Source organism: Diabrotica virgifera, chromosome 2, assembly GCF_917563875.1.
Source record: "Diabrotica virgifera virgifera chromosome 2, PGI_DIABVI_V3a".
In the NCBI taxonomy this organism is placed as follows: Eukaryota; Metazoa; Arthropoda; class Insecta; order Coleoptera; family Chrysomelidae; genus Diabrotica; species Diabrotica virgifera.
The window spans coordinates 264,462,297-264,484,357 of record NC_065444.1 but is presented as its reverse complement, the minus strand read 5'-3'; the positions used below and the strand labels follow the sequence as shown (position 1 = coordinate 264,484,357).

The following is a 22,061-nucleotide window of genomic DNA, read 5'->3' as shown; positions in this document are numbered from 1 at the left end:
GGTTTTAGTCAAATTGGTTATCATACTCGGCACAAGTTTCCATTTTATTTCCATCCATCCAATGGCACTACAGCCCAAATCGAGCCTTGGCCTCCTTCAACAAGCTTCTCCAATCATTTCGATTTACCGCTGTTATTTTCCATGAACGCGTTCCCAGAAAGTTCCTGGGATCCTCATCGACTGTCTTCCCATCTCTTTTTAGGTCTTCCAACAGGTCTTTTTCCCTGCATTCTTGCATTTAGCAATTTTCTGGGGATTCTATTCTCATGCATGCGGACCACTTGCCCTGCCCACCGTTTAATCTCTGCAGTTTAGTGTATTGTGCCAGAGACGGTTCGCTATATTGCTCGTATATTTCTCTATTATACCTAATTCGCCAGTTGTTATTTTCACTTATTGGGCCCAGTATCCTACGTAATATTTTTCTTTCAAACATATCTAATGCATTGGCAGATTTCTGTGTCACCACCCATGTTTCACAGCCATAACTTACTATGGGCCTGATTATTGTTTTATAGACCCGGAGTTTTGTTTTCCGGTGTACGTCTCGCGATTTGAATATGTGGCCCATCGCAAAATAGGCTTTAATTGCTAGCACAAGCCTTCTATTTATTTCCGGTTCTTCTTCATTGCTTGCGACCAGATCCATTCCTAGGTACGTGAATCTATTCACATGTTCTATATCGTCGATAAAGTGTTGTTGCGCCGGTCTATTTGATCTGGTTTGTATGAGTAGTTTTGTTTTATTTGTATTTATTGCTAGCCCTACTGCTTCTGCACTCTGTTTCAACTCAACGTAGGTTTCTTCCGCTGCATTCACTGTTCTGCTCATTATGTTTATATCATCTGCGTATGCTGCTAATTGGGTAGATTTGTTTGTAAGTATGTTATTTCCGGTCACCGTCATCCGTCTAATTACATATTCAAGAACAAGATTAAAAAGCGTTGGAGCCAGTCCGTCGCCTTGTTTCAGTACTTGCGTTATCGTAAACGCATCAGTGATCTGTCCTTGAATACATACCTGTGCTTCTGTTTCTGTCATTGTCATTTGCACTAGTCGTATTAATTTAGATGGTATGCCAAATTCTTCCAATATATTAGGTAGAATTGTTCTATCTATTGAATCATAGGCTTAAAATAGTTTAAAATCTACAAAGAGATTGTAAACGTCCATGTAATATTCCCATGCTTTGGCTAGTATTTGTTTAACTGTAAATAGTTGGTCAATGGTAGATCTATTTTGCCTAAACCCTGCTTGATATTCCCCGATAATTTTTTCCGTGAGAGGTTGAAGTCTTCGATTAAGGATGTTTGTGAATATTTTGTATCCCGAACAAAGTAAAAAGTTGCCTCTATAATTCTGACACAACAGTTTGTCTCCTTTTTTATGAATAGGGCAGATTATACTTTTCTTCCCTTGTTGGGAGATTTCTTCTTCTATCCATATCTCTCGTATTAGTTGGTACATCTGTTGTGTCAAATTCCTTCCTCCTTGCTTGAGTAGTTCTGCCGGTATTTTATATATTCCCGGTGCTTTATGGCTTTTTTGTATGTGGATTGCCGTGTGGACCTCCTCTAGCGTTGGGGTCTAGTTAATTCGTTTTCTTCTTCACCTTCCCCCAGCTCTTGTTGTTGTACCTCCTGTCGTTCCTGCTGCTGCCTCTGTTGTTGTAATGGTGGTTGTGCTCCTTTGTTTAATACTTCCTTAAAATATGTCATCCAGGTTATCTTAATTTCGTCCATATCGCTAATGATTTCACCCTTCTTATTTTTGCAGAGGCTAGTCTTCGGTTTGTATCCCTGTCTTAAATGTTTGATAAATTGGTATGCACTACGTGTTTCGTTTTCCTGAAACTCACTCTCTATGTTTAGTATCCGTTGGTTTTCGTACTTTCTTTTTTTCTGCCTGCACAGTTTATCTGCTCTTCGTCTTTTGTTCTCAAATTCTGTTTTTCTGTCTCTAGTACGTCTGAGCATGTAATTCTTATGTGCTTTATTTCTTTCCTGTATATTTTATTTATTATATAGAAAAATATACATAGAAAACTTCCTGGACTATAATTACAATTTCTGACGATTTAGCTTTATCAGCACATTAAGTTTTTATTGTCACTCTTTCATTTTACTCATCAACTTTTTGTTGTAAAGAAAATATTCAAACAGCTATTTACATCTAATATTTTCTAGGATCTTATTTACACACTTGTCAAAAAGTTGGAAATTGTTGGCCAGTTTAACAGACATTTGCGAAGCACATAAGTTTACATTACAATTAGAATACATAAAAAATGTTCATATGTCTTTTTCGATAGTAGTAGTAAAATATTTTTGGCAATAATAAAGAGTCAATTCAACAACAAATTAATGTAAGTTCAGATGATAATTTAAATAATTTATCCTTAAAGGTATTAGAGATAGTGCACACACTCCTGACCACGGCGCAGTAGACGAAATTTGGTTTAGTCCCTCCTCCATGCAGAACGCACTGTACTATGCAACGTGAAAATATCGACTTGAAAATTGTTAGTTGTTTTCTTGACTTTGAGGTGTTAATTTTCAATAAGTTTGTGTGTTTTCTCCCGTTTACCTGTTGCGTATTCAAATTTATTAAAAGCGGTCAAAAGGTAGGTACTTTATCATAAATTAAAATACATAGGGGCGCATTAAGGAAATTTAAATAAAATTTTTTCGTTTCTTTTTTTTTAAGACTGGTGCAAACAAAAAATTCTTGCAGTCTGTTTCAATGAATTGGTTAATATTTGATATTGAAAAATCTTTTTTTTTTTCTAAAACTAGGTACTTTATATGTTACGATTTATGTTGATTTGAGCCTATATTTTTGAAATCTTTGTTTTATACATCGTGTTTTTTTAACATAAAATTTTACATTTTTAAAACTTTTTTTAACATAAAAAAAGAATGTGTGTGTACTTTTTACGCACGTAAGAAGTTATTCTTCTATTATATAATTTCAACGAAGTAAATATACTTAACAGGTTATTTGTATTTCATTTAAATATTAAACTAACTTTCTTATCTACCACTTTCAAAAATTTTTTATTAAAACAACCAAAAATTAAAAAAATATATGAATCGACCAGGATTGGAACCCGCAACCTTCCGTGTGCTTCCGTTCTCTGACCCACCGCTCTACCAACTACGCCACGGAGCTACTTTGAATTGACAGGTAAGTTTCGGATATAATTACACAACACGGTGACAAATAGACATATAAAAATGTTATACCTACATAATATTTTATTATCTTACTACAGAGAAAGACAAATCCAAAAATTATAATAAATAATACATTTACTGAAAACACTAATATATTCTTTTAACGACTTATTTGCGCTGATACATAATATACATACATACCTATCTTGAAAGATTAGCAACTAAACGCCATACTGTCTGTGTGCGCATGCGCGCAGATTTATGAAATTTTACTGTGAATCGCGCCAAAAGAAGAATAACTTCAAAAATAATTTTTGTTGATAAAAATAAAAATTGCAATACTTATTTTATATAGGTAGATACGTAGTTATGAAATGTTAACATTTTTTTTTAAATTCGTTGTCGAATTATAATTAAATTATATTTTTTTGGTTATTTTTTTTATAGAAAAATGAAAACATTTATTAAAAATCATTGAAAATATAAACGAAATACACATAAAAATCATTTTTGTTATGCACCGTGCAATTTTATTTATCACTCAGTCCAACACTAACAATTTCGTCATATTAGAAATAGCAGATAATAAAAGGTACAAATAAACGTAAACAAACTATTTATTTTATAACCGAGCCGTATTATAATAATATACAAACAAAGAAATTAAGATGTGTCTTCTACAACGTATACTTCGAGACTAAAGATCGAACGCAGAACTAACACTAACATACAGTTCTGGCATTCACATCCCTTGTAACATGTGCAATCTTAGGTAAGAGTTTATCGCCCTTATACATTCCGAGAATTGGCTCACCCATGAAGAAAGACCCCACATGTGTATTCTAACACTTAACAAAAATAATAAAGTTGAATTCCAACACGACAATTTCGAGGTTGCAGTCGAAGATAGAACGTTTCAGTTTGGTTAGTATAATTCCACTTCCAATATAACCTTTCTGCCTTTACGTGAATTTTGACCCGCCTTCGCGCAGCTCCATAGTCAGGAGTGTTTGAACTATCTCTACAATGAACACCACATGTCATGAATTTTCGATATTTACAGGAAAATCGTGAAGTCGATCAATATCCAATATTATATAAATTTTTCTACATTGTAGGTGGCGATAGTCCATATTCCGATAAGAGATCAGTAACAAGAAGTCGAAGTAGAAGCCGAAGTCGTAGTCCAAGTGTCAGTAGAAGTGAAAGTGATAGATCTAGGTCGCGGTCTGCTTCAGATTCGAGAACACCGAAGAGTGACGATAACGACGATGACATGGAGATGGATATGAAAGATAAAGATGACAAAGCGACAGATAAGCCTAAACCTAAAGTTGATGAATCGTTACCACCATATCTTCCTGCTGTACAGGTATGTTTGGATAATATCTCGTCCTATTTTGATGTAGGTTATTATTTTATCTTCTCCATATTTTCCTAGAACATGAGATGTTTCTAGGCTATTCAATAAGTTGTGCGGTTCGATAAGAAAAACACAATTTTATGATTTGAAATAAACTTTATTATTTAGTAAAATTATTATTTAGTAAAATTCTTTACCTTTATCTGAAGTGAGTTTAGCTTTATTTTTACCTTGAGTTTATCTCATACCTTTACCTTGATGAGTTTATCTCTTATCTATATCTTGATTGAATATATATCTTATCTTTATCTTGATTATTATAAAGTCCTAAAAATCTGTCCTTCACTGTTCTTGTCGTGAGTAAAGAATTGGACCACGTCAATAGTACAGTTTAGGTATTACAGTTGGGATTTTATTATCTTCTACCTTTTGTGCATACCCTCTACCATGAGTAGATGCGGGCTTGCCAGTATCTTTACTTTTTAGCATACCCTATACCATGAGTATAGTGGGCTTGCTAGTATCTTTACCTAGATTGTGTCTTCCTATCGCTACGAAAGCAAGTAGACGTTATGGATTATCTTTTACCTTGGTTTTTAGATGTTGTTGATATCCAGAACCATATCATATATGTTTAAGTTTGTAGTAATGTAGTTTCAACTAGTCCTGATGAATTCGTCCCTCATTGAACTCTTGGGTGATTCATAGAATCTGTTCGCTCTAGTGTCAATGTTGGGTAAAGTTGATAGGATGTGTTGTAGTTTGATTGTTGTGTATGGTTCTTGGTAATATTGTGTTAGAGGTTGTTAATAAATACCTGTAATTTAGTTTTAATGATGATTTACTAACACATGAGAATGTAGATAGTAAGTAGTGTTAAGAGTTGACTTACTCTATAAGGTTGTATAATTATATTTAGAATATAAGTGATTAACGTGTAATTATTCGTTTTTCTCTATCATTGGTTTTACTAAATTAAAGTAAATTATCTTGTTGAATAACTTATGTCAGTCAGTTACGTATGTCGGTTAGTTACACATCCCTTCTATGTTCTATACTTTCTGCAAATACCATTAAAGATATCTCGCGTGGCCTCTATACTGTCTGTATGACTTCGTCCTGATTTTTGTTCTGTCTCCTCAGCAAATAGTATGGCTGTTGAGCCTACCATAATTATGGTTTTATACCACAACGTTTCTTCTTTACCGTGTCCATCCTCAGGTTCGCCTAGCGTCAGTTAGTTCTGGAAAATAAAAAAAAAGGAAACTTGTAGAGTTTTCCTTTTTTGCTGGAGAAGAGGGAGAATGTAGCGATCACGCTACTAATTAAATTACTTTAATTAAAATTGGATTAAAATACACCCCTCTACAAAATCCTTGGGTGACGCCCGCGAAGATCCAACAACGACTTTTCGGTGCACAGGCGCGCCAATAGAAAGAAAATCGATTATTGTCGATTGCTAGTTTAGTTGGTCACGAACTCGCAAAGGGGCAACACATCGTCATTACTTAGGTGACGGAGTTTGGGCAAAATTGGGAAAATATAACTAAAAGGCCTCGAACATCAGCCAATAACCCATACTAATAATAATCAAGCAGTAGTTATATCTGGAGACTTATTTACAAGAAAGGAAAAAGGTTATAATACCGCCGATATGTTGCTTTGCTCAAGTGAGTATATTGATATATTTCTCTTTATTTCTTCATTATAAAATCAAATTCACCATCCTAGATATCTCGTTCGTTATCTGTGGATATTAATTTCAGTTAAGAAATAATTTAAATTTCACATTATAATTTATATTACGGTAAGGATATTCATTTCCCTTTGCAAAGGAACAGTCAAGGCCATATGTTTTTAGTGCTAAAGTTAAATTCCAATTTCTCATTAGGCTTTTTGCTCTAGGTTTTTTTGATATAAAAAAGTTTTAACGAATATCAGACATGTCATGCGCATGTCCCTGCCATGTCTGATTTGATGAGTTGAATTAGTTTCAGTACATTATTCTTATTTTATTATTTCATCTTTTAGTCATCATTACTATCTATATAGAGCTACTGTTCTTCGACAGGCATGCAAACTAGCCGTATCCATCCTTGAGTGTCAAGTGGTTTTCTTGCATCTCTTGCTAGCCAACTCTATTCAGTTTGCCTCTGTCTCTTCCCACTTCTACTTCTATCCCTTCTAATCCCCCTTTCTTCAGTACTACTGCACTTTAGTAGTATTTTTTTTTATTTTCCCTATTGCGGCTTCTCAACGTAGAAGTCACTTCACCCTTTTCTTTACACACCCCACTCTCTCTTCATTTTTATACCAGTTCTTTTCTTTCTTTTTTTTCCTTACTTCTGTTGGAGTATATCTTTCTTTTTACTTTCACTCCAACAGAAGTTTTCTTCTATTTGTTACATAGTCTTTCTAAACATCAACAAGATTCCAATTTATAAATTTCATCTCTGAAGTAAGAATCTGGAAGAGCTGTAACCTTATAACGTTTACATTTTTGCATGTAAAATAGTATGTGATATAATGTTATTCTAAGTTCCCATGGATTAACTTCTCACGGTTCCTTTTTGGTTTAATCTACAATAAAACCCTTATCCTAGACTAGTCACATTAAACTTGAAAAGGTACTTTGTTTTTTTTTAACTTTCACAAACTGATAAGTCAAGTACTATCGAAGTCCCGTTCGAATCCACCCTCAATCTTCCCACGATTTTAGTTACCTACCCCGACCCTATAAAAAGGCAGATTCATATATGAATTCACATAGTGCCTTTAGTTTTCGACCAGTTCAGTCTAATTGCGAAGTGTTTCCTAGCGTCCGAAGTAGGGCGTATGTTTTAGTAAAGTATAGTACAGTTTTTTGTGTAGTGCCGCTTATTCATTAATTGGTAAGTTATTTAGATTTCTTGAATTATTTTAAAGATAAAACAGAGATTTTTCCTCTCTTAAAGAGTTCCCAGACCGAGGCGAGGCTGCTTAGAGATATCAACTTTAGTCACTATCACTTCCTTTCTTAAAGCTGACCCATTGCGATTATCAGGTCAGTAAACCGGTAACCGGTGAATTGCTCGAATGCAATTGCTCGAAATCAATTGCTCGAATTCAATTGCTCGAAAGTCAATTGCTCGAATTCAATTGCTCGAAAGTCAATTGCTCGACATGACAATTGCTCGAAATACAAATTGCTCGAATAAAAAAGAAAATTATATATCTAAAATATTTATTCACAACAATATAAAATACATATATACATAAGAAAGATTCTTGAAATAGGACAAATTATGTGATACTCCACGTATATAATCGTATATTAATTTATGCTGAAAATGTATTTATTACAAATCTAAAATATCTTTGAACTTTTAAAATACAGTAGACTCGCGATTATCCGAGTCTCGGTTATCCGAGCCCCTCGGTTAACCGAGGCAAAAGTCAGAACAGGTGAGTTACAATTTTCAACCATGCCGCAACATCGCCGCCTCAAAATCAAAAAGAGGAGCAAAGCTTATGCAAAATCAAATACTTTTTTAAACAGTAACATTATTAAGGTAAATGTATTTATCTTTTATAGACAGTACTGTATTAATTTTGTCATTAAAATATCCACAGTTATGATTATTCACGTGTTTTTCGATCAATATAACCAATGTCAGTGTTAACCGAGTTTTTCCGTATCCGAGGTAGTCACGGTCCCAGTTACCTCGGATAATCGCGAGTCTACTGTAATAAGAAAAATAACGGTTTTGATTTTCTCTCATTATGATAATTAGGGATTATAATAATTTCCAGGTATTAGGGAAAGATTAAAATCATTAAATACCCATTAACATGCTTACCCATTATCAATGTTTCTTTATTGGGTATGTATTATTATTATTTTGCATTGTTGTGAATAAATATTTTAAATACATAATTCTCTTTTTTATTCGAGCAATTTGCATTTCGAGCAATTTTCATGTCGATCAATTGATTTTCGAGCAATTGATTTCGAGCAATTGCATTCGAGCAATTGACCTAGAACCCAGTAAACCATCTTAGCACGTGCCATCGATACGAATTTAGCCCTTTTTGAACCCATGTCAACGACCTGTTTTTGAGTGAATAAAGAACTTTCTTTTACGTACGGTTTATTTTGCAAATATAAAGTTCATCATATAATTAAAGGACAATTTTTAATTCAGAAAGATTTTTTTGATGTATTATTTGTAAATATATAACTGATAGGTTATTTTAGTTATCAAAGAAACATGAAAAGCTTTTTATCGGTTTCATCGTGGACAATGGTCTAATTGAACTTAATTTAGTTAACTTAATCCAGACATTATCTTTCATTTTTTTATTAAATTTTCTTTAAATTTTGCGTTTGACCTTCTCAATTAGAGCGATCAGAGACCACGGTCCCATTAATAGGATATTACACCTAATGCATGCTATTTTTGTAAACCCCGTTTGTATATATTATACATATTAAAATTATCTAGTATCATAAATAGAGTTTTTTAAGATTTACTATTTTTTGATGAAGTCCAGTATAAATTTCTTATTTTTTGTATATATTTTTTGTGTCTTTTTTTTACAGGTGTGTTTTTGTATAGAGTATAGAGTGAGTTTTATGTATGGAAACACTCAATTATCTCGAAAACGGCGTGGAAGATTTTTTTAGATTTTGGTAGGTAAGGGTTTTCTAATGCGGTCGATATTATAGTGCTAATTACATTTTTGTCATATTTTTCGTTTTTCTGGAAATCTAATGAACTTTCTTATTTCAAATGGAACACCCTGTATATTTTTTGCGTTTTGAAGTCCTTAAGAAATACTGATTATTTTTTATGTTATATTCCCTATACCTAAATGCCATAATTTCTAAAAAAAATTTAACAAATTATAAAAATCAATTTTTTGGCCCGGGTAAACACTATTTTCGGTTGTTTGAATCGTTGGGAACAAAAAATATTTTTTATTATTTTTCTCTAAAGTTAATCGTTTCCGAGTTATAAACAATTTAAAACTGAAAAAAATCGAATAATCACGATTTTCAAGGTTCAAGAATACAAGTAAAAATATAATTTTTGAAATTACAAAGTACCTAAATTCAAGTCCAACTCTTCCTCTAATAGCTTGCCATAAGATTTTTTGCCTCGTTTTATTCTATAACACTGCTTTTTAAATTTTAATGAAGTACATATGAAAGGACGGGCGACGGGCTGCATTAATATCTAAAAAACAATGTCTTAAAATGAAACAATCTCAAATTACTTATCGGTAACTGATAAAATAAGGCTTGAGCTTGAATTTGGGTACTTCGCAGTTTCAAAAATAACATTATCAATTTGTGTTCTTGAACCTTGAAAATCGTCATTATTCGATTTTTTTTTCAGTTTTAAATTGTTTATAACTCGGAAACGATTAATTTTAGAGGAAAAATACAAGAGATCTTTTTTGTTCCCAATGATCCAAACAACCTAAAATAGTGTTTACCGGGGCCAAAAAAATTGATTTTTATTATTTGTTCAATTTTTTTTTAATAAATGTAGCAATAACTCCGAAATTGTGGCATTTAGGGAATATAACATGAAAAATAATCAGTATTTCTTAAGAACTTCAAAACGCAAAAAATATATGGGGTATTCCATTTGAAATACGAAAGTTCATTAGATTTATAGAAAAACGGAAAATATGACAACAATGTAATTAGCACTATAATATCGGCCGCATTAGAAAACTCCTACTTACCAAAACCTATAAAAATCGGGCAAGCCGATTTCGAGATAATTGAATGTTTCCATACATAAAACTCACTCTGTATGTATGTATTTCCTTTATAAATTTAGTGGTAAAAATTTAAACGGCGCGGCGCCCAACTTCTTTTCTTATGTATTCCGTTTCGTTTGTCGTATCTTAGTCTAATCTCAATCTCTCAGCTACCCTAATTAAGATCTAAATTCCTACCCCCCCTTTTTACGCTCCCGACTCTGAGCAACGAGGTCCTTGGGTTATCCTGGTGTTCGGACCAGTACATCATCACATGAAGTGATTTCTTGGTCAGTTACAACCTAAGCTGCCACCTCTGTTATGACCTCATCATTTGATGAGAAACGCTTTCCACATATGAATTTTTTTAGGTATTGAAACAGATAGAATTCGCTAGGGGCCAAATCTGATGAATGCTGTGGATGCTACAACAATTCGAACTCCAATTTATGGATTTTAGCCATTGTTAAAATGCTTATACAGAGTGTCCCAAAAGTAGCGGAACGATCGAATATTTCGCCAATTGAACATCCAATCGAAAAACTGAAAAATATGTGTTCCAATAATTTTAAAAAATCTATCGAATGACATCAAACACCACCTCTCACTCCACTCCCAGGAGGTGGGATGGGACGTAACTTTAAAATCTTAAATGGAAACCCCCAGTTTTTATTGCAGATTTGGATTCCTTACGGAAAAGTAAGGAACTTTTATTCAAGACATTTTTTCGAACTGTGGATAGATGGCGCTATAATCGGAAAAAACGATTTATATTGATACCACAGGTAAATTATAGAAACGGTCTAATATCTCGAGAAATACATACACCTCCAAATGAAAAACAAAAAATACTTGTTTAATATTTTTCAAAATCCTATCGAACAACACCAAACATGACCTTCCACCCCATCCCGTGTAGGTGGAGTGGGGGGTAACTTTAAAACCTTAAATGAGAACCCTCATTTTTTATTGCAGATTTGGATTCCTCGTCAAAAAATAAGGAACATTAAATGTTAAAATAACTGTAATTGAATGTAAAAAATAAGGAATTAATTTTGTTCGAAGCATTTTTTAGAATTGAATGGTGGGCTGCAACAATGTTGTAAGCGACATATTGGGTCAAAGTGAGGTTTTTTAATTCAATATTACTGTATATCCAAAGACCAATGCGAGCATCTTTCATTCTGGCTGAAAACATTTTGCCTTCCCTGAGTTTTTCGTACCGCAATGTTGGTATCCGTATGTTCATAAATAGCTTATCAATATATTTTTTTCATCTCCTGTATAATCTCAATTCTGTCGCTTACAACATTGTTGCAGCCCACCATTCAATTTTTGATAGATAGCGCTATAATCGGAAAAATTCGATTTATTATCGCCATCTATCAACAATTCTAAAAAATGTTTCGAATAAATGTTACTTACACTTACAAGATTTTAGAGTTACCCCCCACCCCACCTTCAAGGTGTGGAGTGGTGGGGGGGTCGTGTTTGGTGTCGTTCGATAGGTTTTTGAAAAATATTAAACACGTGTTTTGTGGTTTTTCATTTTAAAATGTATTTGTCGAGATATTAGACCGTTTCTATAATTTACTTATGGTATCACGATAAATAGTTTTTTCCGACTATAACGCCATCTATCTGTCAATATTTCGAAAAACTATCTCGAATAAAAGTTGTTTACTTTTACATAGGGGATTCAAATTTAAGATTTTAAAGCTACTCCCCACCCCACCTCCAGGGGGTGGTGTATGGTGTCGTTCCATAGATTTTTGAAAACGTATTTTTCAGTTTTTCGATCCGACGTTCATTTCGTGAAATATTCGACCGTTCCGCTACTTCTGGGACACGCTATATGTGACACGGTGTATAGTCCTGATAAAAAAAGAATTTTTCCTTCTGCAAACCGAGTTTTTTTTTTTCACAAATTTTTACCTTCGGCTGGTCTAAAAGGTTACAATAATATCCTGAAATTAGTATTTCCAGTGTGCAAGTAATCCACAAACAAAATTCCTCCCGCATCCAAAAAAAACTGATGCTAACACCTTCTTGGTCGATTTTTGGACACAAACTCGTTTCGGAGCTGAGGAACCAAGTTCACACCACCCTTTAACATCTTGTTTTGATTCAGAATTATGATGATAGACTAAGTCAAAATCTACCTTGTTGCTGAGAAAGTCCCATTCGAATGTATTTTTTGTTCTATTGTTAGCCAATGCGGCAACCATTTATTTAATTATTTATTTATTAACGGTTTCACCACTGTTAAAAAAGTAATACAATGAATTATAAAATAGTTGACATAGTTAAATTCTAACATATACAATAAAAATCAATATAAAACGTGTTAAAAATATGATGTAACACCATAAACAAGCTAAACATGATCAACACAATTTAACAATTGCCTAAAAGAATAAATTGAACTAAAAAATGGATCAACAGTATATGTGTTAAAGTTCCTAAGAGCTCTAGTCATCGGATCATTTCTACCATAATTAGTACGGTGATACTCAATAAAGAATAAAGAAGGATTTCGTAAGTTGTAACTGGTTGTATTAATTCGGATTTCTGATAGTAATTCAGGATAGTTAACAAAGCCGTTAATTAGTTTATAGATAAAAGGCATTTCCAGTTTTATTCGTCTATTTACAAGAAGTGACAAATTCAAATGCTGAAGGACATCATTGTTGATAAAATTATTGATAATCTGCAATTTAAATCTAGCGTATCAAGCAAAACGTACTTGAATATTTTCAATTACGACTTTGTCAACCTCATAATAAGGAGACCAAATAATGGAAGCATACTCTAGGGATGATCGAACTATTGAACAATATAAAACTCGAAGAGCGGATACAGAAAAAACTTTCGTATTCCTTTTTACAAAACCTAGAGATCTGTTAGCATTAGATGATAGAACACGCAGGTGAGATTTAAAATGTAATTGTTTATCAAAAATTACTCGTAGATCTCTCATCTCATCAACTGTAGACAACACATTTATACCAATATTATATTCATACAGATCTGTAGTGTTAGTTTTTGAGAAACTAATAATATGACATTTGTCGATATTTAATAATAAATTGTTTGAAATAGACCATTCATATACTTTATCCAAGTCATTTTGTAGAATTTTACTATCCGATAAGTTCTCTACAATGTGAAATAATTTTAAGTCATCAGCAAAGAGTAGAAAGTTAACATTTTCAATTGCAGATGATAGATAATTGATAAAGAGGTTAAATAATAATGGTCCGCAATGTGAGCCTTGTGGTACTCCTGAATGAACCAATGAACCATTGCCCAATGAGATGCCTAGGTCTTCTACTAAATCTCTTTCAGTCACTCAACGATTTTCCAATACCATGTCATTTTTTTTTCTATAATTTCTGATGTTGTTGCGGTTTTTGGACGCCCTTGACGTGGATCACCTTCAAGGCTTGTACGACCACATTTAAATTCAGCATCCTATCTTTTCACTGTCCTTATACACTTTCAACATTCGTTCATAAATTTCACTTGTTGTAAACATTCCAAATATAAAAATTCTATCACTGCACAATACTTGATTGTTTCCATTTTAAAAAAATACTGTGGGACATCGATACTAAATAGCTTGCTAACAAAGAATGAATTGACAGATTGAAATGAAACGTCACACACGTCAAGGGTGTACCAACATAAAATATAATTAGGCTAGTAGCAACGTCCTCTCATATCGAACCGCAAAACTTATTGAACAGTCTAGTAGTATCTTCTTCCAAGTGAGCCTTGAAATGGTATGGTTGCTATTGTCCTTTATCGTAGCAGTAAGTCTTTTTGAATAAAGAGACATACCCTCTAAAAGCACTGATCTAGGATGCAAGGTACTAACTGTAGAATTATAACAATAAATTTGGGATTTTATATTAATAATTCTACAACCCAATATGTTTCATAGGCGCATTTTTGCAAATATATCTGCCTCTGTTTCAGGGTTGTAGGTCAGTTGAGGAATTCCAGTGCCTAAATAGGATAGAAGAAGGAACATATGGTGTGGTATATAGAGCTAGAGACAAAAGAACCGACGACATCGTTGCCCTTAAAAGACTGAAGATGGAAAAGGAAAAGGAAGGTTTTCCCATAACATCCTTGCGAGAGATCAACACTCTTCTCAAAGGCCAACATGCTAATATAGTCACAGTTCGAGAAATAGTTGTTGGTAGCAATATGGACAAGATTTTCATAGTCATGGACTACGTCGAACACGACCTAAAATCTTTAATGGAAACAATGAGGCACAAGAAGCAACATTTCATGCCTGGAGAGATAAAATGCCTGCTGCGACAACTTCTTTTAGCTGTAGGTCATCTTCATGACAATTGGATACTTCACAGAGATTTAAAAACTTCCAATTTGCTGTTATCACACAAAGGAATTTTGAAAGTGGGTGATTTTGGTTTGGCTAGAGAATATGGATCTCCTTTAAAAGCTTACACACCCATAGTTGTTACTTTATGGTACAGAGCACCGGAACTGCTGTTGTGTGCGAAGGAATATTCCACGCCTATTGATCTTTGGTCAGTGGGGTGTATTTTTGCGGAGTTACTCTTGATGAATGCTCTGTTTCCAGGAAAATCTGAAGTCGATCAGCTAAATAGGATATTTAAGGTATGTATTCAACGTTTAGTTATTAAAAATCTACAAGGAAAAAGCTTTTCTGTAGTTGGCTGTATACCATGTAATACAAAAAAGAATGTGTGTGTACTTTGTACGCACGTAAGAGGTTATACTTCTAGTATATAATTTCAACGAAGTAAATATACTTAACAGGTCATTTGTATTTTATTTAAATATTAAACTAACTTTCTTCTCTACCCCTTTCAAAAAATTTTTATTAAAACAACCAAAAATTAAAAGAAATATGAATCGTCTAGGATTGGAACCGGAGACCTTCCGATCTCTGATTCAACGCTCTACCAACTAGGCTACCGAGCCTCTTGTAAGTGATACGTAAGTTTCGGATATAATTACACAACACGGTGACAAATAGATCGAGTGGAAAATGTTATACCTATATATTTTATTATTTTACTACAGAGGAAAACAAATTCATAGACACAAAAATTATAATAAATAATACATTTACTAAAAACACTAATATATTCTTTTAATGACTTATTTGCGCCGATACAGATACATACATACCTATCTTGAAAGATTAGCAATGAACAACTTTCTGTGTGCGCATGCGCGCAGTATTGTGAAATTTTACTCTCAATCGCGCCTAAAGAAGTATAACTTCAAAAACAATAAAATCCTTTATAAAAGGTATATATTTAAAATCCCTAAAAAGGGCTACATCACAAAACTAGTTTTCGATTGGTTTACCAATCATCATCAGTGCTTACCTAAAATGAATATTATCTTGAAATTTTGACTACGATTAAGAAAAGTTGTAGGTTATACTCACGTGAAATTTACATGCTAACCACTAAGATATAATTTTACAAAAATGTGTGGGTCAAAGCCCTGTACAAATAATCCGCCAAGGAAACTGTTTCCTCTCAGCGAATATGTATTCCTGTCGTCAATTTTGAATGAGTTTTGTTGTTTTTTTTTTGTTGGTGTTCTTTTCTCTATTAATTTGACAATAATTGTATGAATATCGATATGTATTATTAAATATGATTTTAATTTTTAGGATCTAGGTACACCAAACGAAAAAATATGGTCCGGCTTCAACCAACTACCAGCAGTCAAGAAAATGAAATTTAACGAATATCCAGTATCAAACCTTCGTGGAAAATTCAATACGCTCAGTGAAGTAGGCATCGGACTCCTCGTCAAGTTCTTAACATACGATCCAAAAGAAAGAGTTACCGCCGAAGATGCCTTGAAACATGCCTACTTTACAGAACCTCCATTACCAATAGACCCCGCAATGTTCCCCACGTGGCCGGCTAAAAGCGAACTAGGACACAAGAGGGCGCTAGCTGCTAGTCCAAAGCCGCCATCTGGCGGAGGCGAGTATAAGAAACTGGGCAGAGATGGAGATGATGACGGGTATGGCTTCCGGTTAGGAATGGGAATGGATAATAGGAGGGGTGGACCAGGGTTTAGCTTAAAGTTTTAAAATTAAAATAATAGTGTACAAAGAATATATTAAGTGTATTTATATAATTTTTATTTTTAAGTATAAATTAAAGAATTTCATTATCGTTTTTATTATTTGTTTTTCTTAAGTTTTCTTTAATTTTATAGCAATAATTTAGTGCATACTTATATGAAATAGAGATTATTTCAACATTATCATTCAGCTTCTCACGGCCACTGCTGGACATAAGCCTTCTCCATACGCCTCCAGGGAATTATATTTTGCGCAAGTTGCATCCAGTTATGATCTATTCTCCGTATGTCATCTATCTATCGCCTCGATAGTCTTCCAGGGCTTTTCTAATCTTCACGGGGTCTCCATTCCAATAATATATATGTTCGTCTATCTATCCCCAATGACCAAAACTTCGAAGCAGTTAAAGAGTTCATATATCTAGAGACATCGGTTAACCCCAATAATAACACATCAGGGGAAATAAAAAGACGAATAATAATTGCAAACAGGTGTTATCATAGTCTATCAAAGTACTTAGCTAACAAACGTCTGTCTCAAAAAACTCGTATAAGACTGTATAGAACATTGATAGTCCCCGTTCTCACATATGGATCAGAGGCATGGACGCTAACTAAAACAGATGAATCCACTCTATCGATTTTTGAAAGAAAGGTGGGTGCTACGCAAAATATTCGGAGCGGTCTATGAGAACGGAATATGGAGGCCTAGATATAACTTTGAACTGCAGAATATCTACAAGCAAACGTTTGATGGAAAAGATATTATCACTATAATTAAGCGAAATCGCCTGCAGTGGGCAGGACATGTAGCCCGAGCCCCTGAATCGAACATGATAAAAAAAGATTCCAAACAGCACAACCCGTGCCCGTGGGAATGAGAAGACGGGGTAGAACAAAGCTGAGGTGGATGGACGGGATAACAGAAGATGCCGAGAAGATCGGAGTCGGCAACTGGAAAATGCAAGCAAGGGGCAGAACAGAATGGCGTAGAAAGCTTAAGAAGGTCGAGGCCCTCTAAGGGCTGTAGCACCAAGATTATGATATCTATCATCCCTTCAAATCTCCATTTTAGCCCTTCTATTCTTTCTCTGTGCGCTTTTAGTGTGATTGCCATTACTTTTCTTGTTCCTTAAGTGCCTTGTCCTCGCAGAACATTGGCGATCACACATTGGCACCCACAGCTGACCTAAATAGTGTCCTGGTGCTCACTCCATACCACTGGCGGAGGTTCCTAAGCTAGGATGTTTTTCTGCGTCCGGGGCCGCGCTTTCCCTCTATCTTTCCTTGGATAATTACATGTACCATTTCGGATTTCTCATCACGCGGGCAAAGTACTCTAGTTTTCTTCTTTTTATGATATTCAGTATGTACTTCTCTTTCTTTGTTTAGTCGCTGAATTACCGCTTGATTTGTTACTCTGTTCATCTACGATATCCTCAATATTCTGTGGTAAGCCCACATTTCAAAAGCTTCAATCCTCTTGCACATTGTTTCCGTGAGTGTCCAAGCTTCCATTCCATAGCAGCGTAATAAGCTTGCTCTATTCTACATTTGATTTCCTGTGATAAGTCCCATTTTTCATTCACGCAGCAGCCTAAATACTTGAATGCTTGTACTCTCTGCACCATGTCTCCATTTATTCTAATATCTGCCAAGTTATTAGCTATATTTTTGTTTTTGCTGATGACTATTTGTTGGCTATGGTCCGTCACCGAATGTAGGAGTACCTGCAAATCATCCCTGTCCGTTACTAGTAGAACTGTGTCATCGGTGTATCTCAGATTGTTGGTGACTATTCCATTGGCAATTATACCCTTTGTTCTGTCTTTTACTATTTCTCTGGAGATCTTTTCTGCATACAAATTAAACAGAAGCGAGGAGAGCACCCAATCTTGTCTACTCCTAGAATAGGAATTTCTTCAGATGTCTGGTTGGTAATTCTGATGTCAGCTGTTTGATTCCAGTACAAATTGGCTATTATCCGAATGTCTCGTTCATCCACGCCTATCTCTTTTAGTATACATTAACTTATCGCGTTTAACGTAGACGCTCTCTTAGTAAACAAAGTAGGCATATGCATCAACATTCACATCCCGACATCTCTGTATAAGAACCTGAATGTTAAGCAGCGCCTCTCTTGTACCGAAACCAAACTGATATTTGCCGATGTTTTCTTCACATTTGGTATATATTCTTGAATGAACGATTTTTAGGAACAATTTTAATATATGACTCATTAAATTAATTGTTCTGTATTCTTTGCAATACTTGCTGTTGGCCTTTTTGGTATTGCAACAAAAGTTGATTTGAGCCAGTCTTTAGGGATAATTTCTGTCTTATACTTATACACAGGGTGTCTAGAAACTCTACCGACAAACGAAGACAGAAGATTCTTCAGATAATTTTAAGACAATTTAACCCAATTCACTTAGTCCGAAAATGATGATTAGAGCTCTTTGTTTTTAGAGTGTTTTTCTTAAATACATACCTCCAGAACGCTTCTGTTTAGAAAAACAAAAATTGGTACGCATATTTATCTTCCAGAGATAAATCTATTCCATCCATTGCGAATTTTTAGTACCGATCATAGGCGTCCGTTTTGGGTAGGGTAACGGTTATTTTATCGCATAACTTTTTTGTCTTTAATTTTTAAACATTTTGACTCTGAATTATTAAATTGTGAGGTATTCTAGTACTAAAAGGTATTTTTGCTTAAAGTCGATAGGATACACCGTTTTCTAGAAAAATCGATTTGAAAATTTTTCGTTCTTTGAATTTAAAAAAAAAGAATGTGTGTGTACTTTGTACGCACGTAAGATATTCTTCTATTATATAATAGGTAATTTAAACGAAGTAAATATACTTAAAAGGTTATTTGTACTTATTTTATTTAAAAATCAAACTAACTTTCTTATCTACCACTTTCAAAAAAGAAGAATATCTTCAAAAATTATATAATAATATACTTACAATCATAAAATCTATAAAAAAAAATAAAAAAATAATAACTTGCTTGGGGCTCGAACCCACTTCACGTCTACCGCGCCGTACGAAAGTTGACGGCATTTCAAACTGCACCAAACTCTCGTATACGTCATGTGGGAATATACACAAACTAAACGTTTACACCATAAATTTATATGAATTTAATAAAATTATTAGTTTGATTTTTGTCGAAATAAAATACAACAAAATATAGACGATATATGAGATGAAGATTTGTAGAAAGTTTGTTCGTAATCAGATTATGTAAATTAAAGCATTGCCTACTAATAGGTAACTACATTATTTTGTTTACATTTTCCAAATAGATAGGTATTGAAACTATTAGGTATTTCCAACTGAAACATTTAGAATTACGTACCTGCGGCTTTTCAAAACTATTTAAAAAGTCACTATAATTATAAATTTGATTTTATTTATGTCCACACATCAATAAAAACTAATATTATACAATATTTTTGTTTGCCGATAACCTACATATTGAACAATTATTGACAGATCATATCAAAATTTCAACACCCAATCAGAGCCCGTATAACCACTAATACCATACTGTCGGTGTGCGCATGCGCGGGGATTAATCAAATTTTACCCTCAATCGATTCGCCGCTAAAGAAGAATATCTTCAAAAAAAATTTCAAAAAACCTATTTAGACAGACGAAAACTGGTACATTTATTTATATTCCTGAGATGAATCGATTTCATTAATTGCGAATTTCTAGTACCGGTCATAGGCGTTCGTTTTGGGTAGGTCAACAGTTATTTTATAGCATAACTTTTTTGTCTTTAATTTTTAAGCATTTTTGACACTAGATTATTAAATTATGAGGTATTCTAGTACTAAAAGTTACTCTTGCTTTAAGTTAGTAAAATACATCCTTTTTCTGAAAATTTTTTTCAATTTTTTTTTTTCAAATTCCAAAAACGAAAAACTTTCAAATCGATTTTTCTAGAAAACGGTGTATCATACCGACTTGCAAGAGTACCTTTTAGTGCTAGAATACCTCACAATTTAATAATCTAGTGTCAAAAATGCTTAAAAGTTAAAGACAAAAAAGTTATGCGATAAAATAACCGTTGCCCTACCCAAAACGGACGGCTATGACCGATACTAGAAATTCAGAACAGATAGAATCGATTCATTTCTGGAAAGTAAATATGCATACCAATTTTCGTTTTTCTAAATAGAAGCGTTCTGGAGGTATTTAAGAAAAACTAATTACATGACGCCATCTTCAAAAAGCTCTAGCTCCCTTAGGAAGCATTTTCGGACTAGGTGAATTGGGTTAAATTGTCTTCGTTTGTCGGTAGAGTTTCTGGACACCCTGTATATACAGTTGAGCAAAATCCTAAGTGCGATAGATCTATCTTCTATCAGAGTTTTTAAAACCTGTATTCCATCTGGTCCCGGCGTCTTTCCATTTTTTATACCTGCCATGGCGCGTAAAAGTTCTGCCTTATATATATTCCGTGTTGTAATATTGTGTGAGACGCTTCTATTATATGTAAAGAGTTCTGTTTTTGTTCTTCTGTGCTATTAAGAATCTGCTGTTGCTCATTCATAAAGATGTTCTTATTTATTCTTTTTATTTTGACCAGCTGTCAAGACTTGTCATTACTTTTAGTGAGCGTTAATATTTCGGATAGGCATTGTAACAATAAAACGAGCGGTTCGAATTTATATACGACTTTATTAATTTATTTATACAAGTTCACTTTTCAAACTCTAGCTTAGAAAACTAACTCCTCACACCGCGATTTGCTATTTAAATATAATAACGTCATTCTCGAGTATTCTAGACTTCGCCACCTCTAGCTATTGAGCCAACTTCATCTGCCGCACGTATCTCCCCACCACTTCCATCCATATCGTGCTCCCGCTAGAACAATCTCGGCTTACGTAGTAACGTCACTATTAAATATTTACGTCAATCTGCTATATGCATCCCAACCTAGACCAATTCTACATTGTATTTCTTGTGTCTCGTTATCTCTGGTGATTTTCAAGTCACGATGAAGATATCTGTACTGTAATCTCTTCTATGGTGTTTTCTGATTTTATTGTTAATTTAGTGACTAATTTTGTCATAAAATTTGTAATATTTATCCCATATTTTGTCATAAAATTTTGTACTAATTGAGTTTTTTGAAAGTATATTCCAGAACTACTTTGAAGAATTTGAGTGACATTGGTCCTTGCTTAATACCTCTCTCAAATGACAGCCCATTAGCTTTTAGCTCTAGTAGCTATCATCTCAAATATTTTTTTATTTTTATTTCTGAGCTAGTTAGAATGATCCAAAGAACCACACTCGCATCTCTTCCGATTCTGAGCAATGCGACTTCGCTCTTTTTGTGTTACACATTTGGTTTACAATCTCTGACATCATGTAATGAGAAATCAAGAACGTTACGGCCTTCTCCAAGGGAAGGTAAATGGTAAAAGAGGACCGGGAAGAAGCCGCATTTCCTGGCTTCAAAATTTACGAAAGTGGTATAACACTACTACCACTGAATTGTTCCGCGCTGCGGTAAACAAAGTCAAGATAGCCATGATGATCGCCAACATCCGGAACGGATAGGCACTTTAAGAAGAAGAAGAATCTCTGACATAAATATTTAAGGGATTTAAGGAAAAACAAAAAA

The 22,061-nt window shown here is 33.9% G+C and overlaps 1 protein-coding gene across 3 annotated transcripts in view; it reads left to right on the top strand.

Annotated features, from left to right (window-relative positions):
- LOC126880618 (cyclin-dependent kinase 11B) overlaps positions 1–16,507 on the top strand; it is a 52,899-nt gene extending 36,392 nt beyond the window's left edge. For all 3 annotated transcript variants that reach the window (XM_050644623.1, XM_050644622.1, XM_050644620.1), the window contains exons 6-8: positions 4,296–4,549; positions 14,276–14,950; positions 15,984–16,507. In XM_050644623.1, the coding sequence (XP_050500580.1) occupies positions 4,296–4,549; positions 14,276–14,950; positions 15,984–16,415 (1,361 nt within the window). In that variant the 3' untranslated portion in view covers positions 16,416–16,507. The remainder of the gene's footprint in view (positions 1–4,295; positions 4,550–14,275; positions 14,951–15,983) is intronic.
- The last annotated feature ends 5,554 nt before the right edge of the window (positions 16,508–22,061 follow it).